This window comes from Lepus europaeus, chromosome 3 (assembly GCF_033115175.1).
Source record: "Lepus europaeus isolate LE1 chromosome 3, mLepTim1.pri, whole genome shotgun sequence".
Taxonomy (NCBI): Eukaryota; Metazoa; Chordata; class Mammalia; order Lagomorpha; family Leporidae; genus Lepus; species Lepus europaeus.
The window spans coordinates 61,081,991-61,106,952 of record NC_084829.1 but is presented as its reverse complement, the minus strand read 5'-3'; the positions used below and the strand labels follow the sequence as shown (position 1 = coordinate 61,106,952).

Sequence of the window (24,962 nt, the reverse complement as noted above, 5' to 3'; positions counted from 1 at the left end):
TTTGTGACCAAAGGTGGTTCCTTCAGCTCGCTTTATCTAACCTGAGCTCTTCAAACTTCAGCAACACAGCGATATTTCTTAAAAAAAAAAAAAAAAAGTGATTATTTTCAAACTATTCAAGTACTGTGAAGAAAAAAAATCAAGTCTCTCATGGTTTGCCCCTTCCTTGACTACATTTTTTTTTCCTTTCTTCATGCTCTCACTTTCTATACTTCATTCTAAAGTTTATAAGCTCCGTGAGTTTCCTGCGTGGCCTTCCCACTTTAGAACATGCTGTTCCTTCTGCCTGCAGTGATCTTCCTCTTCACTTGCTGGGTGAGAGATTCTGCAGCCAAGCTCTGAACTCTCAATCTAGCTCAGCTGAACAAATGTATTGACTTTGCATAAGTTCCTTAAGTGTAGGTACTGTACTTTCTCTTCCTTGTGTTATCAGCATCTAGCACAGGATCTGAGAGTAAAAATACATATATGTGGGGGGATATATTTATCAATGTAACAAAAATGTATGCAATCTATGTAGACTCAGTTGTAATTTATTGTGAAAAGTGTTAAAGGAAAAAGAGAGTCATTTTTCTTCTGTCTTAGTATTAAACTTCATTGAATTCTATTTTCACTGGTTTTAATGCCAAGGTTGAGAAATTGTCAGTATTTTTTTATTGTTAAATTTCCAGTTCATTTTGTTGCCCTCAGTCATCCTGCCACAGCGCTACTGAAAGTGAAATATCTGATGGGAAGACTCTTATTATCTTTGGAACACAAACCATAAGCTGTTTCACTATATAAGAAATACAAATAAGGGACTAATATGTCTCAAAATCTCTACTTTAGATTCTGGTGAATTTTTAGAAAATTACTCTATGTCACACATCCCAAGGAATGAACTGATAAGATTGAATAACTTATCAAAATGAAGTATCTGCTTATTAAATCCTTGTTTAAAAATTCAATGAAATAGAACTAAAAATCTCTGATATTGAAAATCATTTTCCTCTAGATAACACAATCATGTGCTATGTGAAAAATTATAATCAGACATAAAAAGCTCTTTTACTTTAAGCTTTCCATACCAGCACAAGTGTAATTCTGTTAAAATTTTTGTTTATTTGAAAAGGAGAGAGACAGGGATCTTGCATCTGCTGGTTCATTCCCCAAATGCCTGCAATAGATGGGACTGAGGTAGGCTGAAGCCAGGAGCCTGGAATTCAATCTGAATCTCTTGCGTGGGTGGCAGGGACCCAACCAGTTGAGCCATCGTTCACACATATTAAACTTGTCGGTCATTGTAAAGCCATTTCATTACTTAAAATCTTTGAAATATGGTTTGAGTTCAAATTAAATGTTTTTCCTAATTCAAGTCTTTGCTTAGTTTTTGTGATGCTGTTGGTGACTGTAATTCATGACAAATGTCCATCTTGACTTTCCAGTCTGATCTCCATTAGGTCATCCACTTTCTGGGCATCTTGGCTTTAATTTTGATCCTGGTACACAGTCCTGTCTTCTCCATCACTGTAAGGAAGTTTGTAGTAACCAACAAGTAGTGCATGACCAAAAGATGTTGCCAGGCATTGTGGCAGGGTCAAGAAGAGTCACTATTCCGTGTACTATGGGATCAGGTGGCTCTGGATTGTGGCAGGTCAGCCACCTGCGCTCAAGGCTGGGGCAGGGCCTGGGGAGGTAAACCAGGCCTCGGCTCTAGCTTGGTGGTTCACATCCTTTTCTTCCCACTGCCAAGGCAGGATTCAGGCATTTCTTAAAGCTTGTAAAAATTCTAGCTTTACAAATTTCCAGGAGGTCCAGTGTCTCTTGTAAAGAAGGAAGCAATATAAGGTAATCTTCCATCAACCCCTCCTCAACCAATAAAAACAGATCCTAGCAAACCCTTAAACTGGGGAGTCCATCCAAACTAGGTCAAGCCCTGAGCTTCCAGCTCACTGTTTCCTATGGCCTCCTTGGGGTGGGAAACAAATGCCAACTGACATTATTTATGAAAGCAAAACAAAGAGAATAAAGAATTGGAGACATGAGTAGGAGGAGAATGATTAGAGAAAATAATAGGTGATTAATAGCACCCTCAGTTATTTCTATTTTACCTACATTGGCCCTCGAACTTCTGCCTGATCATTTCCAGCTTTAGACTCATTAAAATTGATGCTTTCATTATCTAACAAGCATCCCAACAGAGTAAGGAAGACCTTTTCTTTTAAACAATTATTTTTACTCAATATTCTTGTTGCTCAGAATATGGTGATGGAACCTGACCAACTTCCTCTCCCTACTTGACTTTTCTACCCTTGACCTGTGGCTTTGGCTTATATAAAAGGTCCAGAATTAGCAAAGCACAGTTTGTTCCAAGCCGTGAGCTCCTCACTAAGTTGTACCCAGTGTCTGGATTCCAAATGGTGTTTACAAAGCACTTGGGAAAACACTTTGGCTGCCAGTGATCTTTTCTATCTCCCAAATTAAGGGTTTTACCTTATAAATAAATCCTTCATTGTGGATAAAGGGTGTGAGAGTGGAAGGGTTATATACAGGATCTCAAAACACTGCACTTCCTTTGTTCAGATTTTGAAATTCCCCTGTTGAGTCACTTAGTTGCTCAATGTTAAAGGGCACTTAAGTATAACTAATATGATAGTAAACAGATTTTCCAGCCAAATGCATCAGCAAAATATAACCCTCCTTTTACAAACACATGCACAGGTTTCTTTTAACTGTTTGTTTTGGGTTTTTCCACAGCTATTAATATTACTCAGCCCAGGTTCAGTGGCACGGATGCCTTTGGATACACTTCATTCCTGGCTTACTCACGGATCTCAGACATCAGCTTCAATTATGAATTCCACTTGAAGTTTCAGCTGGCAAACAACCACTCATCACTACAAAATAACTTGATATTTTTTACTGGACAGAAAGGCCATGGTAAGATTAATTGAGCCCTCTAGGACTATCTTCGCTCCTTTAAGAATACTTGAGAGATTCTTCAGGGACCCACTAATTGGCTGTGGATATGAAAAACATTTGCCTAGATGAAGCTTCCTCCTGTGTCCTACCCCCAGTGTGTCCCTTGTAGTCCAAAGTATTCAGCAGTTCCCCTACCCTTTCTGAAACTGGTTCACACTGGGGCTCTCTCTTAAAATCAAGAGCAAGAGTTCCTGTAGGCAAGCATAAGGACCGAGGAGGTGACCCATGACTTGGGAAGTGAGTTTATTGACCTTTCCTTTTCTGTTTCTGTTTCCATACATAAGGACAAAAGAGAAATTCTGTGTCTCTTAAGTAAAAACCAGTTTTGCATACATTAGATCAAGGAAAAGTACATATGTTTTACTTTTAAGTCTGCAACTAACATTTCATCAGCTAATTACTCAGTGTTATCTGTGAAATCCAGAAAAAGTGGCCTTTCCCTCAATTATCAGTGGTTCTATTATGCAAGGGTAAATAGCATATTCTGTTTTTGTTTCTTACTCACTTGGTGACTATCTCCAAATAGTACACATTTTTTCTGGATTAATACAAGCCTGAGAGGAATCCATGCCCCAAGTGATGGGTGAAGTGTTCGAAAGGATGGGGAGCACTTCATAATGTCCATCTCCTAATGAGTCTCTGACCTTCCTGTCTGCAGTTCATTCTTCACACTGTAGTAAGAATGACCCTTGGCCAGCACTGCGGCTCAACAGGCTAATCCTCTGCCTTGCGGCACTGGCACACCAGGTTCTAGTCCCGGTCAGGGCACCGATCCTGTCCCGGTTGCCCCTCTTCCAGGCCAGCTCTCTGCTGTGGCCAGGGAGTGCAGTGGAGGATGGCCCAAGTGCTTGGGCCCTGCACCCCATGGGAGACCAGGAGAAGCACCTGGCTCCTGCCATCGGATCAGTGCGGTGCGCCAGTCTCAGCGCGCCGGCCGCGGCGACCATTGGAGGGTGAACCAATGGCAAAGGAAGACCTTTCTCTCTGTCTCTCTCACTGTCCACTCTGCCTGTCAAAAAATAAAATAAAATAAATAAAATAAAATAAAAATAGAATGACCCTTTTGCCTCTTTTTAAAAATTGACTATAAAGATTTGAAACACAGATATATAGACAGAAATCTCCCATCTGCTGGTTCACTCCTCCAAACACCCTATAGAGCTGGACCAGGCCAAATCCAGGAGTCAGGAACTCAATCCAGGTCTCCCACATGGGTGTCAGGGACCCAATTACTTGAGCCATCACTTGCTACCTGCCAAGGTATGTTTTAGCAGGAAGCTGGAATTGAGAGATGAACAGTGTCTTAACCAAACACCCCAGTTGCCTTCCTAAAAGACTTATTAGATCATGTCTGATTCTTGTTTAAAACCCACATGTGACTTTCATTGCACTCAGCTTGAAACCCAGTCCCCCTTATCATATTCTCAAAGTGCCTCCAGGTCAGACCTGGTCTCTGTCATGGAAGGTTACCGGTTCACTCTCACCATCCTTGTGTGGCTCTGCTAGAGGCCTCTTCCAGTGCCTTCACCGTCAAACCCTTTTCCACCTCAAAGGCTTCTCACATGCTCTTTCCTCTGCCTTAACAGGAAATGACTATCACAGTGATCAAGAGAGCAGACTCTAGAGCCTGGCACCGCAGACCTAGTAGATGCAATGTCCACCACTTGCAAATTATGTCAGATAACTTATGTAACTGTGTCTCAATCTCCTGACCTGTTAAATGGGTATAGTAGAAGTCAATTCTCTAATAGAGTTGAGAGGACCAACCCAGTTACTAGCTTTAAAAAACAAAAAACTTGTAATAGCATTGGACTCAATAAACACAATAGCTTGTGCTTTTGCAAAGAGGTTACCTCTAGCCACACCTACAAAAGTAGGTCTCATCCTCCCTGTCCACTTCATCCTCTACCTCAGTTTCTGATTTCCTTCCTAGCCCTTACCTCAATTTATAAACATTTCATTTATTTGTATATAGTGGTTTTTGTCTGTACTTAAGAATGGATTGGTGACTCCAGAGACCAAATCACTCCATTCAACTTTATATACCCATGTTAGCAGACTGCTTAACACACAGTCAGTACTGAATAAACGAATAAAAGAACCACAGTAAGAACAAATAATTGGGGCCGGCACTGTGGTGTAGTGGGCTAAGCCTCCACCAGCGGTGCCAGCTTCCCACAGGGGCAGTGGTCTGTGTCCTGGCTGCTCCTCTTCTGATCCAGCTCTCTGCTATGGCCTGGGAAAGCAGTAGATGATGGCCCAAGTCCTTAGGCCCCTGTACCCATGTGGGAGACCTGGAGGAAGTTCTTGACTCCTGGTTTCTGATCGGCCAGTTCTGGCTGCTGTGGCCATCTCAGGAGTAAACCAGAAGATGGAAGACCTTCTGTCTCTCCCTCTCTCTGACTCCATCTCTCAAACAAATAAATAAATCTTTAAAATGAAATAATTGCCTGATTTATGAGCAACACAGTTGCACTAGGATTCTTTCTTTTAAAATGGTTGATTGACTGATTTGAAAGGCAGAGTGACAGGCAGAGAGAGACCTTCACTCCTTAAATGGCCACAACAGATAAGATAGGGCCAGGCCAAGACTAGGAGCCACAAATTCCATCTGGGACTCCCAGGAGCAGCAGGAATTCAAGTACATGAGCCATTATCTATTGCTCCCCAGGCACATTATAAAGGAACTAGATCGGAGGAAGAATAGCCGGGATTCAAACTGGCAGTCTTGTGTTGAGTGTGCGCATCCTAAGTGGCAGCTTAACCAACTGTCCCATAATGCCCCCTGCACAAGGATTCCTGAAAAGCAATTGATTCTTAGGGATTCCCAGTTCATATGCTATGTCCTCCATTAGAATTTCCCCCAAAGGCTATCTCCTGCAGTGTGTTTGGTCCATCTCCCCTTCCTGTGAGCATTGGTTATCTGACCTGCTCTTGCAGTGTGCGCCTTCTGTTACAGGCTTTGGTTGGTAGAGAGGTCTGTATTTCTCTCCTCCTCCATGCAAATGGCTCAGCTATCTCAGCATCACCCACAAAGCTTCACATTTTGGTTTAATATCTGTTGAATGACTTCTAGGCAACATGTAGAGCAGAAGGAAAAGAAGGAATCCCAACTGCTAATTCTTTACTCTGCACAGTCCTCATCATATATTAATTACAAACTTCTCACTTGTGAAAAAAGCTATCAAATAAAAAATTAAATTGGATATTGCAGAATCTTGGTCTTCTTGTTTTCAAATAAATCTAAACCCTGAATAACTCACAGGGAGGAGCAAATTCAAGCAAAGGAGAAACAGCTGTACTATGAAAACTCACGAAATAAGTCTTCAGAACCCTCTTTATACACTCTTTAAGAAATTTTTAAAAAATCTGTGCTTGCCTTTTAATGTTTATACCATGGTTTTACAAAGGTTATAGTAAAATGTGCATAAATTAGGTTCCATTTTCTAATATCTGAAAACATGAAATACAAAACAATTCCACATTGCACCACCAGAGGGAGCAAGAACATCACTTTTAAAAATGCAGGTATCTCAAAAGAGCTTTTCTCTCTAGGGCCTCTTCACACGTGTACCAGAATCACAGGAGAATGCATGATAAAACACTAATTCTCAGGCATTCTTTAGTCAAAACATAGAATTTCATCAAGCTTCTTAGGTGTCTCATGAAACTAATTTTTTGTTTTGCTTTGTTTTTATTCTTTGAGTTTTTTATTTAAACAAATTTAAACATATAAAGCCTGTACATATTAATACAATAGTATTGTATTATATATATTTTACATTTTACATATGTTTTACATTGCACGATATATATATATATTTGTCCCAGTTGGAACAAATACATTTATCCTTTCAAGAATCTATACTGACAATATCTAAAAATCCTACCTCCTAGTTTCTTAAATAGAGGAATATACAGTAAATTAACATTATCTATGTTCACCCTACTGTACAAGTTGATCCAAGAACTTCTTACTCCTATCGAGTTAGAATGTAGACCAATTTCTCCTTACCCACAACCCTCCCCAGCCTCTTACAAACAGTTATATTTTTAACTTCATTCAGATCATCTGTTTTTTGTAGTAATATATCTTTATTTTTAATTATTTTTTTTGGACAGGCAGAATTAGACAGTGAGAGAGAGAGAGAGAGAGGAAGGTCTTTCTTCCGTTGGTTCACCCCCCAAATGGCCACTTAGGGCCAGCGTGTTGCAGCCGGCACGCTGCACCAATCTGAAGCCAGGAGCCAGGTGCTTCCTCCTGGTCTCTCATGCAAGTGCAGGGCCCTAGCACTTGGGCCATCCTCCACTGCCTTCCCGGGCCACAGCAGAGAGCTGGCCTGGAAGAGGGGCAACCAGGACAGAATCCGGAGCACCAACCGGGACTAGAACCCGGGGTGCCGAAGCCGCAGGTGGAGGATTAGCCAAGAGAGCCTCGGCGGTGGCCAATTTTTAATTAGTTTTTAAAAGATTTGGCCAGCGCCGTGGCTTAACAGGCTAATCCTCCGCCTTGCGGCACTGGCACACCAGGTTCTGGTCCCGGTCGGGTCGCCGGATTCTATCCCAGTTGCCCCTCTTCCAGGCCAGCTCTCTGCTGTGGCCCAGGAGGGCAATGGAGATGGCCCAAGTGCTTGGGCCCTGCACCCGCATGGGAGACCAGGAGAAGCACCTGGCTCCTGGCTTCGGATCAGCGAGATGCGCCGTCCACAGCGGCCATTGGAGGGTGAACCAACAGCAAAAAGGAAGACCTTTCTCTCTCTGTGTCTCTCTCTCTCTCACTATCCACTCTGCCTGTTAAAAAAAAAAAAAAAAAAAGATTCAATGTGCTTTGTAGATATAATTCTAAAAACTTAATATTTCCTTCCTCCCTCCCTCCCACTCTCTCCTTCCCACTTTTTCCATCTCCCTTTCTTTCTTTTGGTGGGAATATAGACAATGACTATAATAACTGAATGTAAAAATTATCATATAACCCATATACAGTAAATCTTAAAGCAATCACAGATCATAAGCTATAGTAGTAAAACATTCTTTTTTTTGAAACTTAAAATCAGTTTAGTAACTAAACTTTTGGGTTTGATATTTAAGTTATTATGCAAACCATTGGCCTCTTAAGTCAAAATCTAACATCAGTGTTAAAATATTGTGTCTTTTCCCTTAAAGAGAAATAATTCAAAATAGTACACGTCTGATTTTATAAAGTAAGAAAAGATTTCTGAAAGTGTAAGAAACTAAATGTGCTCCCTTCACGAGCTAGATCCCATGGGAAGAAAGCAAACTGCGAAGACTCAAACTGCAGCCTGCCGCATCCTATCACAGCGTGTATACGTCTTACCCATGGAGAAAGCCTTTCCAGAAGCAGCGGTTTTGGTCAGATGGTGGTTCTGAAACTTAATGGGGCATGTAAGATGCAGTAGTGTTTTCCCAATCACCTGCCAGGAGTGGGCTAATTGAAGAGCAGCCAAAAGATGAGACTCAGATACCAAGGGTTTGGCTCAGGCCCACTTTCATTTCCCTACGTAATCTTCTATATTTCCCTATAATCTTCTATATCCCTACGAAATGGCTTCTCCCATTCAGATTCTTTATCAGAACATTTCTTCTTCTCAGATGCTGCCTCTGTGGTTGGTTTGGTTTTGCAGTGGATGATTTTTGATGCTATTTCTGCAGCAGGTGTTGAAGCTTGGGAAAGCATTCCAATGCGTTCTGTGTTGTCACTTCTATAACTTCTTCCACTGAGATCCCTTTCACTTGGGCAATACATTTTGCTGAAATGGAAATGTTCCTGAGCTCATCTTGCACCTGTTTTACTGGTCCTAGTGCAGGTGAATCTGTTTCTAAGCATAGAGAAGTTAAAGGCAACTGTTTTACAAGTTTCTGCTTCTGTCCACTTCTTATGATAGAAGGGGGTATGGAGAAGAAGTACCCAGCTCTTACTCCTTCCATGGCTACAGATGGCCGATCATCAGATGCACGCAGCAGTACTTTGTCAGCACCTTGCTCACATAAGAGGCTGATGGTAGGTCTTCCAGCTGAGTGGGAATGAACATTTAAAGGCAAATTTAGTCTTTTGGCTAATTGGACTTGTTTGATTAGGACTTATCTTTGCTCTTCCTTCTGTTCATCAGTGCCAGCAAATCTGGGGGTGAAATCTAGTCCAACTTCTCCAATTGCCAATAACTGATTCTTATAATGCTCAATAATAGGCAAAGCCACCTCCAAATCCTTCCATGTGACACTCCTCTGATCTTCTGATGGGAGTTCCTGGACTGGGTGAACACCCAAACATGGCAGGACAAGCCCATTATACCTTTCTGAAAGTTGCATAATCTTTTCAAATTCTCCTGAATGTTCAGCAACTGCCACAAGGGCCATAACGTTGACCTTCTTGGCTTCCTCCAACACATCATCCAGGTCGTGGTCAAAGTCAGGGGCAGAGAGGTGGCAGTGACAGTCCACCAAACCCACACCTGCCGCCCCTATCGCTGCTGCGGCAGCCAATAGTATAACATTCTTTTTTTTTTTTTTTTTTTGACAGGCAGAGTGGACAGTGAGAGAGAGAGAGAGAGAGAGAGAGAGGTCTTCCTTTGCTGTTGGTTCACCCTCCAATGGCTGCTACGGCCGTCGCGCTGCGGCCGGCGCACTGCGCTGATCCGCTGATCCGAAGGCAGGAGCTAGGTGCTTCTCCTGGTCTCCCATGGGGTGCAGGGCCCAAACACCTGGGCCATCCTGCACTGCACTCCCTGGCCACAGCAGAGAGCTGGCCTGGAAGAGGGGCAACCGGGACAGAATCCGGCGCCCCGACCGGGACTAGAACCGGTGTGCAGGCGCCACAGGCGGAGGATTAGCCTATTGAGCCACGGCACTGGCAGAGTATAACATTCTTAATCATTGGTTTCACAAAGGTATAAAACAAAGTTTTACAAAACTACATTTGTAGCTGACACACAGACATTTCTTTCTTCTTTCTTATTTTCTTGTCTATTTTTGAATTTTAGCTCCCACATATAAAGGAGAACATGAAGTATTTGTCTTTCTGAGTCCAGCTTATTTCAGTCAACATGACATCCTCCAGCTGTGTCCATTTTGGTGCAAATGTTAGAAATTATTTTTTATATAGCTGAATATTCCATTGTGTATCTACACAACATTTTCTTTATTCATCTGATTATGGACACCTTGGTTGATTTCAAATTTTGGCCATTGTGAACAGTGCAGCTATGAACATCATAGTTCAGGTATCTTTTTGATACATTGTGTTCAAGTCTTTTGGGTATATACCCAGTAGTAAGATTGCTGAATCATATGGCAAGTCTATTTCTAGTTTTTTTAAGAAATTCCCACACTGTTTTCCACAGTGACTATAATAATTTACATTCCCACAAATAGTGTATAAGTGTTCCTCTTTGTCCACAGCCTCACCAGCATTTGTTATTCTCTGTGTTTTGGATTTTAGCCATTCTGACAGGGGAGAGGTGATATCTCATTGTGGTTGTGATTTGCATTTCTCTGATGGCTAGTGATGTTGAGCATTTTTTCATCTATTCATTGGCCATTTGTATTTCTTTTGAGAAACTGTCTATTAAAGTCCTTTGCCCATTTCTCAACTGGATTGATCGTTTTCTTGTTGAATTTTTAAGTTGCTGATATATTTGGGATATTAATCCTTTGTCACATAGGTGTTTTGCAAATATCTTTTTCCCACTGTGTTGGATGTCTCTTCACTCCTCTGATCATTTCCTTTGCTGTGCAAAAGCTTCTGGGTTTGATATAGTCCTATTTATTTAGTTTTGCTTTTGTTGCCTGTGCTTTGGAGGTCTTATCCAAGAAGTTGTCCCTTACACCAATGTCTTACAGCGTTTCTCCTACATATTCTTCTAGCAACTTCATAATCCCATGGCTTAAATTTAAATCTCTGGTCTATCTTGGGTTGAATTTTGTATATGGTGAGGGGTATAGATCTAATTTCATACTTCTACCTATATAAATCCAGTTTTGTCAACATCATTTGTTGGAGAGAGTATCCTTACTTCACCGTAGGGTCTGAGCACTTTTTTCAAAGAAAGTCAGTTGCTTGTATTGTATTAATTTCTGGCCCTATTCCATTGATCCATGTGTCTTTTTTATCCCAGTACCATGCTGTTTTAATTTCAACTGCTTTGTAGTATGCTTTGAAGTCACATGTTGTGATGCCTCCAGCCTTATTTTTCTTGTTCAGGATCACTTTGACTATTCTGGTCTTTGTGATTCCATATGAATTTTAGGATTTACTTTTTCTAGTTCTGTAAAAAAAAATGTCATTGATATTTTGATAGGGATTGCATTGAATCTGTAGATTGCTTTAGGTAGCATAGACATTTTAATGATATTGATTCTTCCTATCCATGAGCATGGAATATTTTTGTGTGTCCTTGATGATTTCTTTCATTAATATTTGATGATTTTCATTGTAGTGATCTTTCACTTCTTTCGTTAAATTTATTCATAAATATTTTATTTTTTGATGGCTATTGTAAATGAGATTTTTTTCTTGATTACACTTTATGTGGGTTCATCATTAGCATACAAAAAGCTACTATTATTGTATGTTTATTTTGTAACTTGCAACTTTACTGAGATGGTTTATCAATTCTAACAACTTTTTGGTGGAGTCTTTAGGTTTTTCAACGTAAAACATCATGTCATCTGCAAACATGGATAGTTTGACTTCCTTTTTCCAATTTTGATGCCCTTTTATTTCTTTCCTCTCACTAACTGCTCTTGCTAAAACTTCCAGTATTATATTGAATGAGAGTTGCAAAAGTGGACATTCTTTTCTTTTTCCAGATCTGAGGGGAAGTGCTTTCAGCTTTACCCCATTCAGGATGATACTGACTGTTGGTTTGTGATATATAGCCTTTATAATTTTGAGGAAATATTCCTTGTATACCCAGTTTCTGGAGGCTTTTTACCATGAAGGGGTTTTGAATCTTATCAAATGCTTTCTCTGTATCTATTGAGATAACCATATGATTTTGTTCTTCATTCTATTGATGTGATTTATGGCATTTATTGATTTGCGAATGTTGAATCACCCATGCATTTCTAGGTAAATCTCTCTTGATCATTATGTATGATTTTTTTGATGTAGCTTTGGATTCAATGTCCTAGAATTTTGTTGAGAATCTTTGAATCTATGTTCATTCAGAATGTTGATCTGTAGTTTTCTTCTCGTGGCGTGTCTCTCTTTGGTTTTGGTATCAAAATAATGCTGGCCTCAGAAGAGTTTGGAAGAGTTCCATCCTGTTCAGTAGTTTGGGATAGTTTGAAGATTATTGGAGTTACTTCCTCTTTGAATGTTTTGTAGAAGTCAATAGTGATCAGGTCCTGGACTTTTCCTTGATGGAAGATTCTTATTACTGCTTCAGTTTCCTTGCTTGCAATGGGTCTGTTTAGATTGTCCATATCTTCTCAATTTAATATTGCTAGGTTATATGAATTCAGCAACTTATCCACTTCTATGAGGTTTTTCAGTTTATTAGCATGTAGCTCTTCATAATAGTTTCCTATGATCCTCTGTATTTCGGTGGTATTGATTGTAATGTCTCCTTTTACATCTCATATTTTATTTATTTGAGAATTTTGGTTTTTTTCTCCTAGTCTTGCTAAAGGTTTATTCATTTTGTTTACCTTCTCAAAAATTAACTTTTTGTTTTGTTGATCTTTTGTACATTTTTAGTTTTAGTTTCATTTATTTCTGCTTTGATTTATTTTTGTTTTTTCTAAGTTTTAAAGATGCAACATTAGATCTTTTTTATTTTTGTTAAATATTTATTTTATGTATTTAAAAGACAGAGTCACAGAGAAAGGTAGAGAGGTAGAGAAAGAGAGACAGATGTCTTCCACCTACTGGTTCAATCCCCAAATGGACACAACAGCTGGAGCTGAGCCCACTGAAGCCAGGAGATTCTTCCAGATCTCCCATGTGGATGCAGGGGCCCAAGGACATAAGCCATCCTCTACTGCTTTCCCAGACATGTAACAGGAAGCTGAATCAGAATGGAGCAGCTGGAACTTGAACCAATATCCATATCAGATGCAGTGGCTGCAGGCCAGAGCTTTAACCCACTGTGCCACAGTGTCAACCCCATCATAGATCTTTAAATTGAGACATTTCTCTCTTTTAATGTAAGTACTTAATGCTTTAAACTTACCTCAATACAGCTTTTGCTGTATCCCACAGGTTTTGAAATATTGTTTTAATTTTCATTTACTTAAACTTTTTTATTTCCTTTTTTTTCCTTTTTTCCTTATTGACCCATTGCCCATTCAGTAACATGTTATTTAATTTCCAAGTATTTATGAGTATTCTATTGTTCCTTTTGTTGATTTCTAGTTTTATTCCTTTATGGTCTGAGAAGATATCTGGTATGATTTCTTTTTTTTCCCAGAAACCTTTTATTTAAGGAATACAAACTTCATATATTTTATTATTACAACTTTAGGAACATAGTGATTCTTCCCATTGTATCCACTTTCCTATCCCTATTCCTCCTCTCTCTCCTATTCTCATTCTTATTTTTTCTAAGATCTATTTTCAATTAACTTTATACAATATGATTAATTCTATCATAAGTAAAGAGTTCAACAGATTGTATGGGAAAAAAAAAACTGTTCCTCAACAGTGGAGACAAGGGATGTTCAAAGTCATTGCTTCTCAAAGCATCAATTTCACTTCTATAGATTACCTTTTAGGTGTCCTATTAGTTATCACATGTCAAGGAGAACATATGGTATTTGTCCTTTTGGGACTGGCTTATGTCACTTAGTATGATGTTTTCCAGATTCATCCATTTTGTTGCAAACTGCCGAATTTATTTTTTTTAACTGCTGTGTATTATTCCATGGAGTACATATCCCACAATTTCTTTATCCAGTCTTCAGTGGAAAAGCATTTGAGTTGATTACATATCTTAGGTGCTGAGGGAGACAACGGTGGCTGCCCCCTTGTCCTAGTGGCAAGCCTGAGTGATACCAGGACTTGTGGCACCAACTTCTGTGGCTCTAGAACCGTGTGATACAGATGGGTCCTTCTTCAGATCCTGCTAGGAGAGTCTAACTGGTACTGTGGTTTAGAATTCCAACAGTCCTAGTCCTAGGACTCAGGATATGTAGTGAACCCTGTAGGATGACTATAAGGTATACAGATTTTATTATTGACTGTATGAGTTATTATTGACTGTATTTATCCAGTCCTATAGGATGACTATAAGGTATACAGATTTTGTTATTGACTATATGAGTTCAAAGAGGTGGTATGCAGGTAGCTTCTTCCCTATGTCCACCAGAAAGATTCTAGTGACACTGAGAAATTTAGAATGAATTGTTACAGTCCTGATTTTTCAAGATATAGTTGGATCATTACTCAGATATCTCAGGGTGGGAGCAGATTTTTTTATGGCTACTTCTGGTGTTAGCCCCCAGGAGCTTAGAAAAATACCCCTGCTTACGTTGTATATGTAAGCATAGCTCTGGGGTTAATGCCCCAAAATTCACAGTTGCAAGATGTAGCAGATCTGTCATTTGCACCACAATAGCCAAGCAATTTTCTTTTCATTTTCTTTAAAAGGCAGAGAGAGAGAGAGAGAGAGAGAGAGAGAGAGAGAGAGAGAGAAGAGAGAGAGAGATCTTCATCCACTAATTCATTTCCTAAATACTCCTCACAGCCAGAGCTGGGCCAGACCAAAGCCAAGAGTCAGGAACTCAATCTGGTTCTCCCACCTAGGTGACAGAGATCACATAACTATCACATAAAGATACTTAATAGTTTTTGAAAAAAAGCAAACACAAAAATGTATGGTCCTCATTACAATAAAACTTATTAAAGACGAAGATATACATACTTAAAATCTTGTTAATTAACAGTACTAAACCAGAGGTCACCATGTCTGGTACACACAGCATCTACCACTGCAAGTAAATATCTGGAAAAAATGTCACTGAATGAAAAGAAGTATGTAAGTGATAGAAAAGATGAAGTTCAGAAAACAGAAAGCTCACCCAGCTACAAGAGTCAAGGAGTATATTCCCTTAATGTGTTTCTCATCCTTCCCTTCCATTGAGAACAGCCTTCCACAACTAGTGCTCAGCAGCCAGTTCTCAGTTCCATTCTTTCCAGCCCAAGACCCAGTTCATCTCCAGTCCAACAGTCTGTGTAAGCAACCTGTTCATTCTATCCGAGATCCATCATCCCATTCATTCCACATTCATGCCTGGAATGTCTTTCCCAGTCCTCGTCACCCCTCCCATACTACCCATGCATGCTGTTCCTTCTAATGAAGTCAAGAATACTTGTATTCCACCACAGAATAATGTGAAAAGCCTGATATCTAACTATATACTACTTTGTAACTCATAGTCACTACTTCGGATAATATGAAGTAACATTTTCATAAAGGAAAAATGTTAAATTGCAGTAATCTGATAACCTTGTCCCTCAGCAAGATTGACCTTAAATTTCTTTAGGACAATCTACAACTTCAATTTCTTCTGTATCCCCAACTTCATCATTGACATGCTGAGTACTATGTGAGAAATCAATAATTACCTGTTTATTGACTCTTCTACTAACTGAAAGACTCTCTGTAGACAGAGGCTATTCTGGTTCACTAATAATGCTGCATAGGCATAGATTGATCTGGATTGTAGTGAAGTTAGAATCTAAATGAAGGGGAAAGGGAGACATGTATACTTTTCACCCTAATGAAAATTAAGTTAAAATATAGCTGTAGACTATATTAAAAATGTTTAATGCAGTGATAAAATTTTCCAGAAAAAAATATGACTTCCTGAAAATTTGATTTATGTGCCTAAGTGCCTCTGTCACTCACCAGCCTGCTGGTCTTCTGTGCTGTGGTGATTGTGCATGGTTGCCTCATATTTCATGCCAAATAATTTCTTGTTTGCTTCAAGTCCTTAGTTATTAACTGTAACAAACATAAGGGTACATAGATATAGTTTGATGCTTTTTCTGTAGGAAGAAATTAAATAAATGTCATCTACAGCACAGAAAAAAGAAAAATGAAGTCAGGGGGAGTGTCACAAAAAGCAATCAGCTCAGCCTGTTCTTTAGAGCCTTGGTACAGATCTGGCAGAAGGCAGATGCCTGATGGATGAGAGAGCAGGCTGTAGCAAATTCCTAAGCAGAACACTTCTCTCTGTTCCACAGCACTGAGGCATTTGATAAACATAATTGACAGTGTATGCACATATTCAGTTTTTTCACATCTCACAAAATGTTCATTTCTTCTGTAATCACATCAGAATAAGTAAAAATTTTGAGAATGTTTTTCCTAACAACCTCAAAGTATCAAATCATACTGCTTCTAAAATTAAATATCTTGGACTGTAATATAGAGTTGTTCAAGTTATTAAATAATTTGAATGTTTTAAGCTTGTTAAGAAAGGGGTTGGCCACTGCCTGCAATGCCAGCATCCCATATGGGCACCAGCTGGAGTCCCAGCTGCTCCACTTCTGATCTAGCTCCATGCTAATGTACCTGGGAAGGCAGCGGAGGATGGCTCAAGTTTTGGGCCCCTGAACCCATACGGGAGACCCAGATGAGGCTCCTGGCTCCTGGCTGTGCAGGCCACCTGGGGAGTGAACGAACAGTTGGAAGATTCTCTCTTTCTCTCTCTCTCTCTCTCTCTCTCTCTCTCTCTCCCCCTCTCGTTGCCTCTCCCTCTCTCTGTGTAACTCTGCCTTTTTAATAAATAAATAAATAAATCTTTAAAAAAAAGTTAAGAGAGAAATTAAAGTCATTCACTTTACTGATATATGAAAACTGTTAAATTCAACCCATGGTTAATATATATGAATGTGGAAAATGGGCCCTCATCTTTTCTCAAGTTTGTATGTAGGAGGAATGTGCATGCAAGCTTTCAGGGGATAATACTGCATCATAGAGGAACAACCAGGGATGGAAAAGAGGAGGAGCCAAGTGTAAATCAATCAAGCCTTTTCGTTTTTTAAGATGTATTTGCTTGTTTGAATGGCAAAAAGAAAAGGAGAGAGATATGAGAGATCCTCCAGCTGCTGATTCATACTCCAAATGTCTGCAACAGTTGTGGATAGACCAGGCTGAAGCCAGGAAGCAGAAACTCCACCCAGGTCTCCCATGTAGGGGCAGGAACTCAAGTACCTGAGCCATCATCTGCTTCCCAGGCATATCAGCAGGGAGCTGAATCAGAAGCAGAGTAGCCAGGAAATGAACCAGCACTATGAAATGGGAGGCAGAGATCACAAGCAGCAGTTTAACTCACAGTACCACACACAATGCCTACGCATAATTCACTTACTACCCATATTTTTTCTACACTTCCAGAAAGCACATGTGGTTTCATCTTGTAGAATTCAATTTTTCCCACACACTGGTGCTTACATATCTTATTTTCATGATGTCAATAGAGAACCAGACCTGCCACTCTTTCTAATCTCAGCTCCTTTTGCCCTAGAGATAAAATTATATGGATCATATATAGCCCCAGGAAATTCATTTTGTTGCATTGTCATATGCTCTGATCATGGTAATAGTTTTGCATGATTCTAATACTTTCAAAAGCCTATAATATTCATAGTTTAACAGACAACAGGACAGGAAGCTGTCAGTTTGTCACCATGCTCAGAAACTTGACAGATTTTAGGAAACACAGAGAATATATGCTCCTTAAGAGTTAATCCAACTTTTCTCTCTGTCTCTCTCTCTCACTGCTAACACATTTGTCAAATAAAAAAAATTAAAAAAAAAGAGTTAATCCAAAATCTCCAGTCATCATAATTTTACTTCAACACATCGAAAAGGAGAGGTTGGAGGGGAGCCAAGATGGCAGAATAGTGAGGGCGTGCACTGATAGTCCGGGAAAGGATAGTTTAATAAAAATGGAGTTACTGTAGTCTCAGGAAAAGGCTTGGGAAAAAATTGCAGAGGAAACTCTTCCAGATCTAGTGGATGTGACACGGAGGACCTACAGGGAGAGCAAGATTGCCCACCGTATGGAAGTCGAGTTACAGAGTCTGCACACCAGCGCTGGAAGGGGAGGTGAAACAAAAACCTCAGTAACCCAAGACATTGGCAGGGAAATGGCAGAAAGAGCCTAGAGGGAATGAGGCTTGAAGCCCCGCTGGGGAAAGTTCACCAGGCTGACTGGAGGAGAGAAAAAAATGAATAAATAAGGGGAACTGGCACGGACACTAGCCTCTCTCTCCACTCACCCTACAAAGCCGAGCAAGACAAAGAGCAGGCACCATTTTGGACATAAGTAGAGCGGCACCTGCCATCAGCCAAGCAGAAAAACCTGACTCTGGTGAGGAGAAATAACAGGAGGTTAGGACCTAGTGAAAGTGTGGAGCTAACGAACTGAGACTGTGAAAATCTGAGGGTGGATGAGAGAACTCACCGAGTACACAAACTTGGTAACCTTGGCAACCTGGTGAGAGACTGCAGAGAAATTTGAGACCACACTGAGGGCTGCATAAACTCTTTGTGTGGTCCCAGAGGTACAGCAGGCAAATACCCACAGGGGCCAGATTTCATACATCAACTACCCTCAATTCCACTCAACTGTGCGTAGTTACGTCCATTCTGAGTCAAAAAAAAAAAAAAGAGAGAGAGAGAGAGAGAGAACAAGAGAGAGAACAACCTGGGTGAGTCACCTTTGGCACACCCTTAATCCTGAAGAACCAAAAAGAGCTCTCTGGCCACACCCATCACAGCCTCTAAGGATCCATCAAAAGCAGACAGTCCACTTAATCTAGAGTCATACTATAACGAGAAAAAGCACCACAGTGAAGAAACCAAAGAATATCTCCAAAACGCGAAACAACAAATGCAGAAACCGAGGTAATAAGAACAAGGAAGACACTATGATGCCCCCAAATGAAAAAGACACCCCAATTCAAGATTATGAAGATGATGAGATAGAAGAAATGCAAGAAGCGGATCTCAAAAAATTGATAAAAACATTAAGAAGTTCTCAAAAACAAATTCTTGAACTACAGAAATCCTTAATGGACAAGATAGAAAATCTCTCTCGTGAAAATGAAATATTAAGGAGGAATCAAAATGAAATGAAACAACTAGTAGAACATGAAACTGTGATAGTGACAACAAATCATAATGAAATGAAGAATTCAATAGATCAAATGACAAATGCATTAGAGAGCCTTAAAAACAGAATGGGTGAAGCAGAAGAGAGAATATCAGACTTAGAAGACAGAGAGCAGGAAAAAATAGTCAAACCAAAGAAAAGAAGAGGAAATTAGAAATCTAAAAAATATTGTCGGGAATCTACAGGATACTATTAAAAAACCCAACATTCGGGTTCTAGGAGATCCTAAAGGCATGGAGAGGGAGAAAGGATTAGAAGGCCTTTTTAGTGAGCATACAAGGGGATTCCAATTCAGTCCCATCAAGGTGGCATGTACCAATGCCATCTCACTAGTATAAGTGATCAATTTCTGTTCACAGTTGATCATAATGATAGGACTAAGAATCAAAGGGATCACATAAACAAGACTAGTGTCTGCTAATACTAACTGATAGAATAAAAAAGGGAGAGAACGATCCAACATGGGAATTGAGATACACAGCAGACTCATAGAATGGCAGATGTCCTAAATAGCACTCTGGCCTCAGAATCAGCCCTTAAGACATTCGGATCCGGCTGAAGAGCACATGAGAGTATTTCAGGCATGGAAAGCCAAGACACTCTGGAAAAAAAAAAGACCTACATGAAAGATCTCTGCGAGTGAGATCCCAGTGGAAAGAACAGGTCATCAAAGAAGGAGGTACCTTTCTCTGAAGGGAGGAGAGAACTTCCACTTTGACTATGACCTTGTCTAAATATGATCAGAGTCGGTGAACTCAAAAGGCTTCCATAGCCTTGGCAACTCATGACAAGAGCGTAGGGTGATTACTGATGCCATAAACAAGAGTGTCAATTTGTTAAGTCAACAACAGGAGTCACTGTGCACTTACTCCTCATGTAGTATCTCTGTCCTTAATGTGCTGTACATTGTGATTTAATGCTATAACTAGTACTCAAGCAGTATGTTTCACTTTGTGTTTCTACGTGGGTGCAAACTGTTGAAATCTTTACTTAATATATACTAAACTTATCTTCTGTATATAAAGAGAATTGAAAATGAATCTTGATGTGAATGGAAGGGGAGAGGGAGCAGGAATGTGGAGGGTTGCAGGTGGGAGGGAAGTTATGGGGGGGGGGGGAGAAAGGCATTGTAATCCATTAACTGTACTTTGGAAATTTATATTCATTAAATAAAAGTTAAAAAAAAAAGAAAAGGAGAGGTTGTCACTTTATGGGATAAAAATGGCTGCGGTGTCTAGAATCAGATATCACTCAACACATATAATGAAGAGCCATTCACTAAGCAATATTCATTTGGTGGGACAGCCACCACTTCATCTTCATGGTTCCTCTTCCATCCATGCCAGAAAAGGAAAAAGAGTGAGAGAGAAAAAAAAATCATCACCTAGAAATTCAGAATCCGTTTGTAAAGACCTCTTAAAACATTCTGTTATTGTTGGATATATTCCTATGAGGTGTTAAAGGAAGTCAGTAGCCAGAAGTTAAATTAGCAAGGAAGTCGAGATAAAGCACTCATCTTTATGCAACTGGGGACTTCATTTAACTCTACAAAAATATATTACACAGTTAGAGGGATAAATTAGATTTAATGCATGATAATAGTTTATCCTATTGAAATAATAGCTTAAAGAAAATAACAAAGCCCACACATTCTCCTTCTACTATTAAATCTTTCCTTCTCTAAGTTAAATACTTCAGAAAATTTTGCTTTTTTCCTATTGGTATTAGAAGATGAGATGAATGCTTCTATAATGATTTTAAATGTCAACAATATTAATCTTTGAATTAGCAGAGTATGCTGAAATATACATGGATTTCACAGTATTGTCTGTATCAGTGTTTTAGACTCCCAGTATACTCCCTCAGACCAAACCAAGGAACAGTTTTCCAAACCTCTCTGAACCCTGATAAATGCACCTGAAAGGAAGTGCTGCCTCTTCCCCGGCCTGTGGTTGTGGTTTCTGGGGGTATCCTTCCAAGCAGACCAAGTGATTCATAGCATGCAATGATTGACCACAATCAAAGAGAGAAACTGAACTGGTGTCCTTAGAAAGCTTCTCTAATATACAGATTTATGTTAATTCTTTTACATGAGTCTTGCACTTCCTTTCAAATGTTTCATTAATGAATCCATGGCTCAACCCGTGAGCTACACTTGTTCAGTACTGTCTACAAAGTAGATCTAATTAGACCATATCCACTTACTTACTGTAACATCATTTGAGTATTCCAGCCCCCCATGAGAATTTTGTTATGATTATCATATAGTGGGCTGGTTGTTGCATGATTCTACTGATCTTTTCCCATTATTATTTTGGGTTGAGCTAACCTGTGCAATTTCTCCTGCACTTATTCTCTGAAACTCTTGATACCTTTCTACTTCTTAAATGAGTGTAATAGATTTTCCCTTCTTTTTCATATATGCCAATTAAATCAGAGGCTATGTTGAAAAGGTTCAGGCTGGATTAAAAACTACAAATGTAAGTAGTAAAATACTTAGAAAACAAACCAAAAATTAATTTTAATTAAATCCTGTTAACACTTTTGATAGTTCATGGAACACAATGTCATTAGTTTAGTTGTAATCATATGCTTGTGACACAAATGTTTTGGTTTTATTTATCTTCCTTTCAACGGTTTTATATATTTAGGATATATTACTATCACCACCACCCATCCCTGCTACACCTCACAGCTTAGAAATGTCTGACAGCTCTTCTTTCAGGCTCTTTGCTCTTTTCTTCCAAAATATCCATGGCAGTATCTTTTATCTTGTTTCTATTCTTTTGTCATAACTTCCGTCTCTTACAATCCATCATCCCTTTCTTCTGATGAAACCCTTGCTTCCTTTGAGGAATCACTGTTTTCATCAAGTATGAGCTCAGATGCTGAGCTCAGATCTTCTTCCCCCATGAGATTTCCTCAAAGCAATAGTACGAATTGTCATAATGCTAAGCATGGCTCACACAAGCTCTTTGAAGCTTCTGCTTAATAGTATTTGTGAAATTGAGTTATGACTTTCTTTTCTAATCAAAGAGGTATATTTTTTCTGTGTATTCTAAAGGATTTTTATTATCTTCTCAGATCTTGTTATTCTTAACTACTATTCATGTAGAGTCAGCCTTTATTGTTTCCTTCCTCCCCTTTTTAGTACTTGCACAACATAATCTCTCTAAATCCTTCCTTCTTAGTACCAGCTCTGAAGTAATATCCAACAAGCATCCTTCACCTTGTCTGAAAATCTCCCTAAGCCTGGTTTCATTAAAATTCACTGTCAATTCTGCATACAAATGAGCATAGATCTGATTCTTTTCATGAAAAAAAAAAGTGTAGTATGTCAATCACTGAACATCTCTATGCAATAATATAAATGTAGAATACAACCTGCTTCTTTGTGAATTAAAACAGTGTAATAATATTAATTGTCCACATATTTCCCAAAGTTGTTGATATGCTACGTCCTAATAGAACAGTGACTTTGAAAATGAAATTGTTCTAAAGCATCTATTGTTTATTTCAATATGACATTGTTTATATTATTATGTGCTGTTAAGCCAAAAGATTCCCATTACAAGAATAACAGGAAAGTGACATAAGTCATATAAATGGATGCTAATAAACCATGGCCTCAAGTTATTTCATTTAACCTCCAGGCTTGACTCTCCAAATTTATTTAGTTGAATCAAAATGGTGCATCAATGTAGTCAGGGCTATGCCTTTAAGGAAAAACTTTGCTGCTGTCTCTGACCCCAAAGGTTAACTAGGAGCAGATGTGTGCTCTAGCATGGGGTCAGAAGTATCTGCTTCTAAGATTTTGTATTAATGAAGCAGGGAAGAGAAATGAGATGCATAAAGCTAAGATCAGCCCATAGTCTAGAGAAACTAAGAATGCATTTATTTAATACTTCCTGTGTGCTGAGTCTATCCTGCACTGATATTTCCACATAAACTCTCAATTGTTAAATCAACAACAGGAGTCACTGTGCGCTTACTCCCCATGTAGGATCTCTGTCATTAATATGTTGTACTATGTGAATTAACGGTATAACTAGTACTCAAACAGTACTTCACACTTTGTGTTTCTGTGTGGGTGCAAACTTTTGAAATCTTTACTTAGTATATATTAAATTGATCTTCTGTGTATAAAGATAATTGAAAATGAATCTTGATGTGAATGGGATGGGAGAGGGAGCGGGAGATGGGAGGGTTGCGGGTAGGAAAGAGGTTATGGGGGAGGGGAAGCCACTGTCATCCAAAAGCTATACTTTGGAAGTTTATATTGATTAAATAAAGGTTTGAAAAAAAGACCAAAGGGGGAAAAAAGAAAAATCTTAAATGGTATAATTATACTCCTTATTCAACAACAAAAAAAGGAGAATTGGTGGGGGTAGGGGGTACAAGCCCAGTCTGACACTTGCATATATTCCTGTGCTGGAAGAACTATGGTTAAGGGCACAGCTCTGATATCAGTCTGTCTTCAGATGCCGACTCCACCATCTAGCAGTTATGTGAGCTTGAGAGGTCAATGTGTATATCAGCATCATCCCAAAAGCCATGAGACAAGCAGACCTCTTGTCCTTCCAGGTTTAAGTTGCATCCACTTACAAAGCACCCAGCAGCCTCAGATGCTCAGGTCAACCTGGTTTCCATTTTGCTCTTTTTTCCTGGTTTGCCTTATGAGGGCACCAAAGGGCACCCCTCAGAGACAGCTACATAACTTGCAAGGCCAACTGCAAGATGAAAATGTAGTCTTTCTTGTAAAAAAGCAGGCAGTAAATGCCACTAAAGGTTCTAAGATATAAATAAAGCATTTGCTTTCTTCAGTGGTTATAATATCTTTTATTTGCTGTTTATGTCACTCTTCAGTTAGGAAAAATTCAAATGCTGAATTAATAGTGAAAATTTTAGAATTCATTTTTATATTGTGCATTGTTAGTCCAAAATGAAAACATTAGCGTGATTAAGGCATAGTAAGTTACCAAAATTACATGATTTGTATTTCATAGCTCATACACGCATGTATATGTACACACTCTCTTACCGGTACAGTGGTCAATGGTAACAGTACAGTCAAGTGAACTGTCCTTATTGCACCTTTTTGATGTATGCACATTCTGTCAACACTCTCCACCTTCAGTTTATTGATGAATAGAGAGGACAAGGCCGATAAGGAGTCATGGATTTTGTTTCTCTTTCCTTTTGTCATCGTTTTCATCCTAAGTAATTAGAGTAAGAGAGTTATGAAAGCGTTCCTTGACTGTTCACGTTTCTTAGATCATTACTGCCTTGTTTCTGCATTTGAAGTTAAGTTCTGCTCATTGGACACAACGTGTTTACCTTGTACTCATTTTGAGTCCCACCAAACTCAGTATTGTGGGTATGTTCTCATGGGACATCACAAACTCTGCCTGCAGATAGGGTGGCAAGACAACAAACACGCATCCTGTGCATAGGTATCGCCGCTGTCCTCACTCATGTTCCTTGCTCTTGGACTTCACCTTTAAAAAACAGTTCAAAGATTACAGTTTTAAAAATTTCAAGACAGTGACAATAGAGCTCTAACTCAAGCATGGAGTCACTGTGAATTTGAAACCCCATGTGACAGAATAGGTCAGATGTCCTGGCCCTCCTGCAGTCACTACTATCAGTCAGCTTCATTTAAAAACAGCTGGGGGGGGGGGGGGAGGGAGGCGGTGCTGTGGCACAGAGGGTAAAGCTACTGCTTACAGTGCCAGCATCCCATATGGACACCGGTTCGAGTCCCAACTGCTCCACTTCTGATCCAGCGCTCTGCTATGGCCTGGGAAAGCAGTAGAAGATGGCCCAAGTTCTTGTGCCCCTGAATGCACATGGAA

At 39.5% G+C, this 24,962-nt stretch overlaps 1 protein-coding gene and 1 pseudogene across 1 annotated transcript in view; one reads left to right on the top strand and one right to left on the bottom strand.

The window, feature by feature from the left end:
- The window catches only part of EYS (eyes shut homolog), a 1,789,541-nt gene that overhangs the window by 1,640,749 nt on the left and 123,830 nt on the right, over nt 1-24,962 (top strand). The window contains 1 exon segment of the mRNA XM_062187220.1: nt 2,737-2,919. Within this exon segment, the coding sequence (XP_062043204.1) occupies nt 2,737-2,919 (183 nt within the window).
- LOC133756348 (putative deoxyribonuclease TATDN3) lies at nt 8,620-15,867 on the bottom strand (annotated as a pseudogene).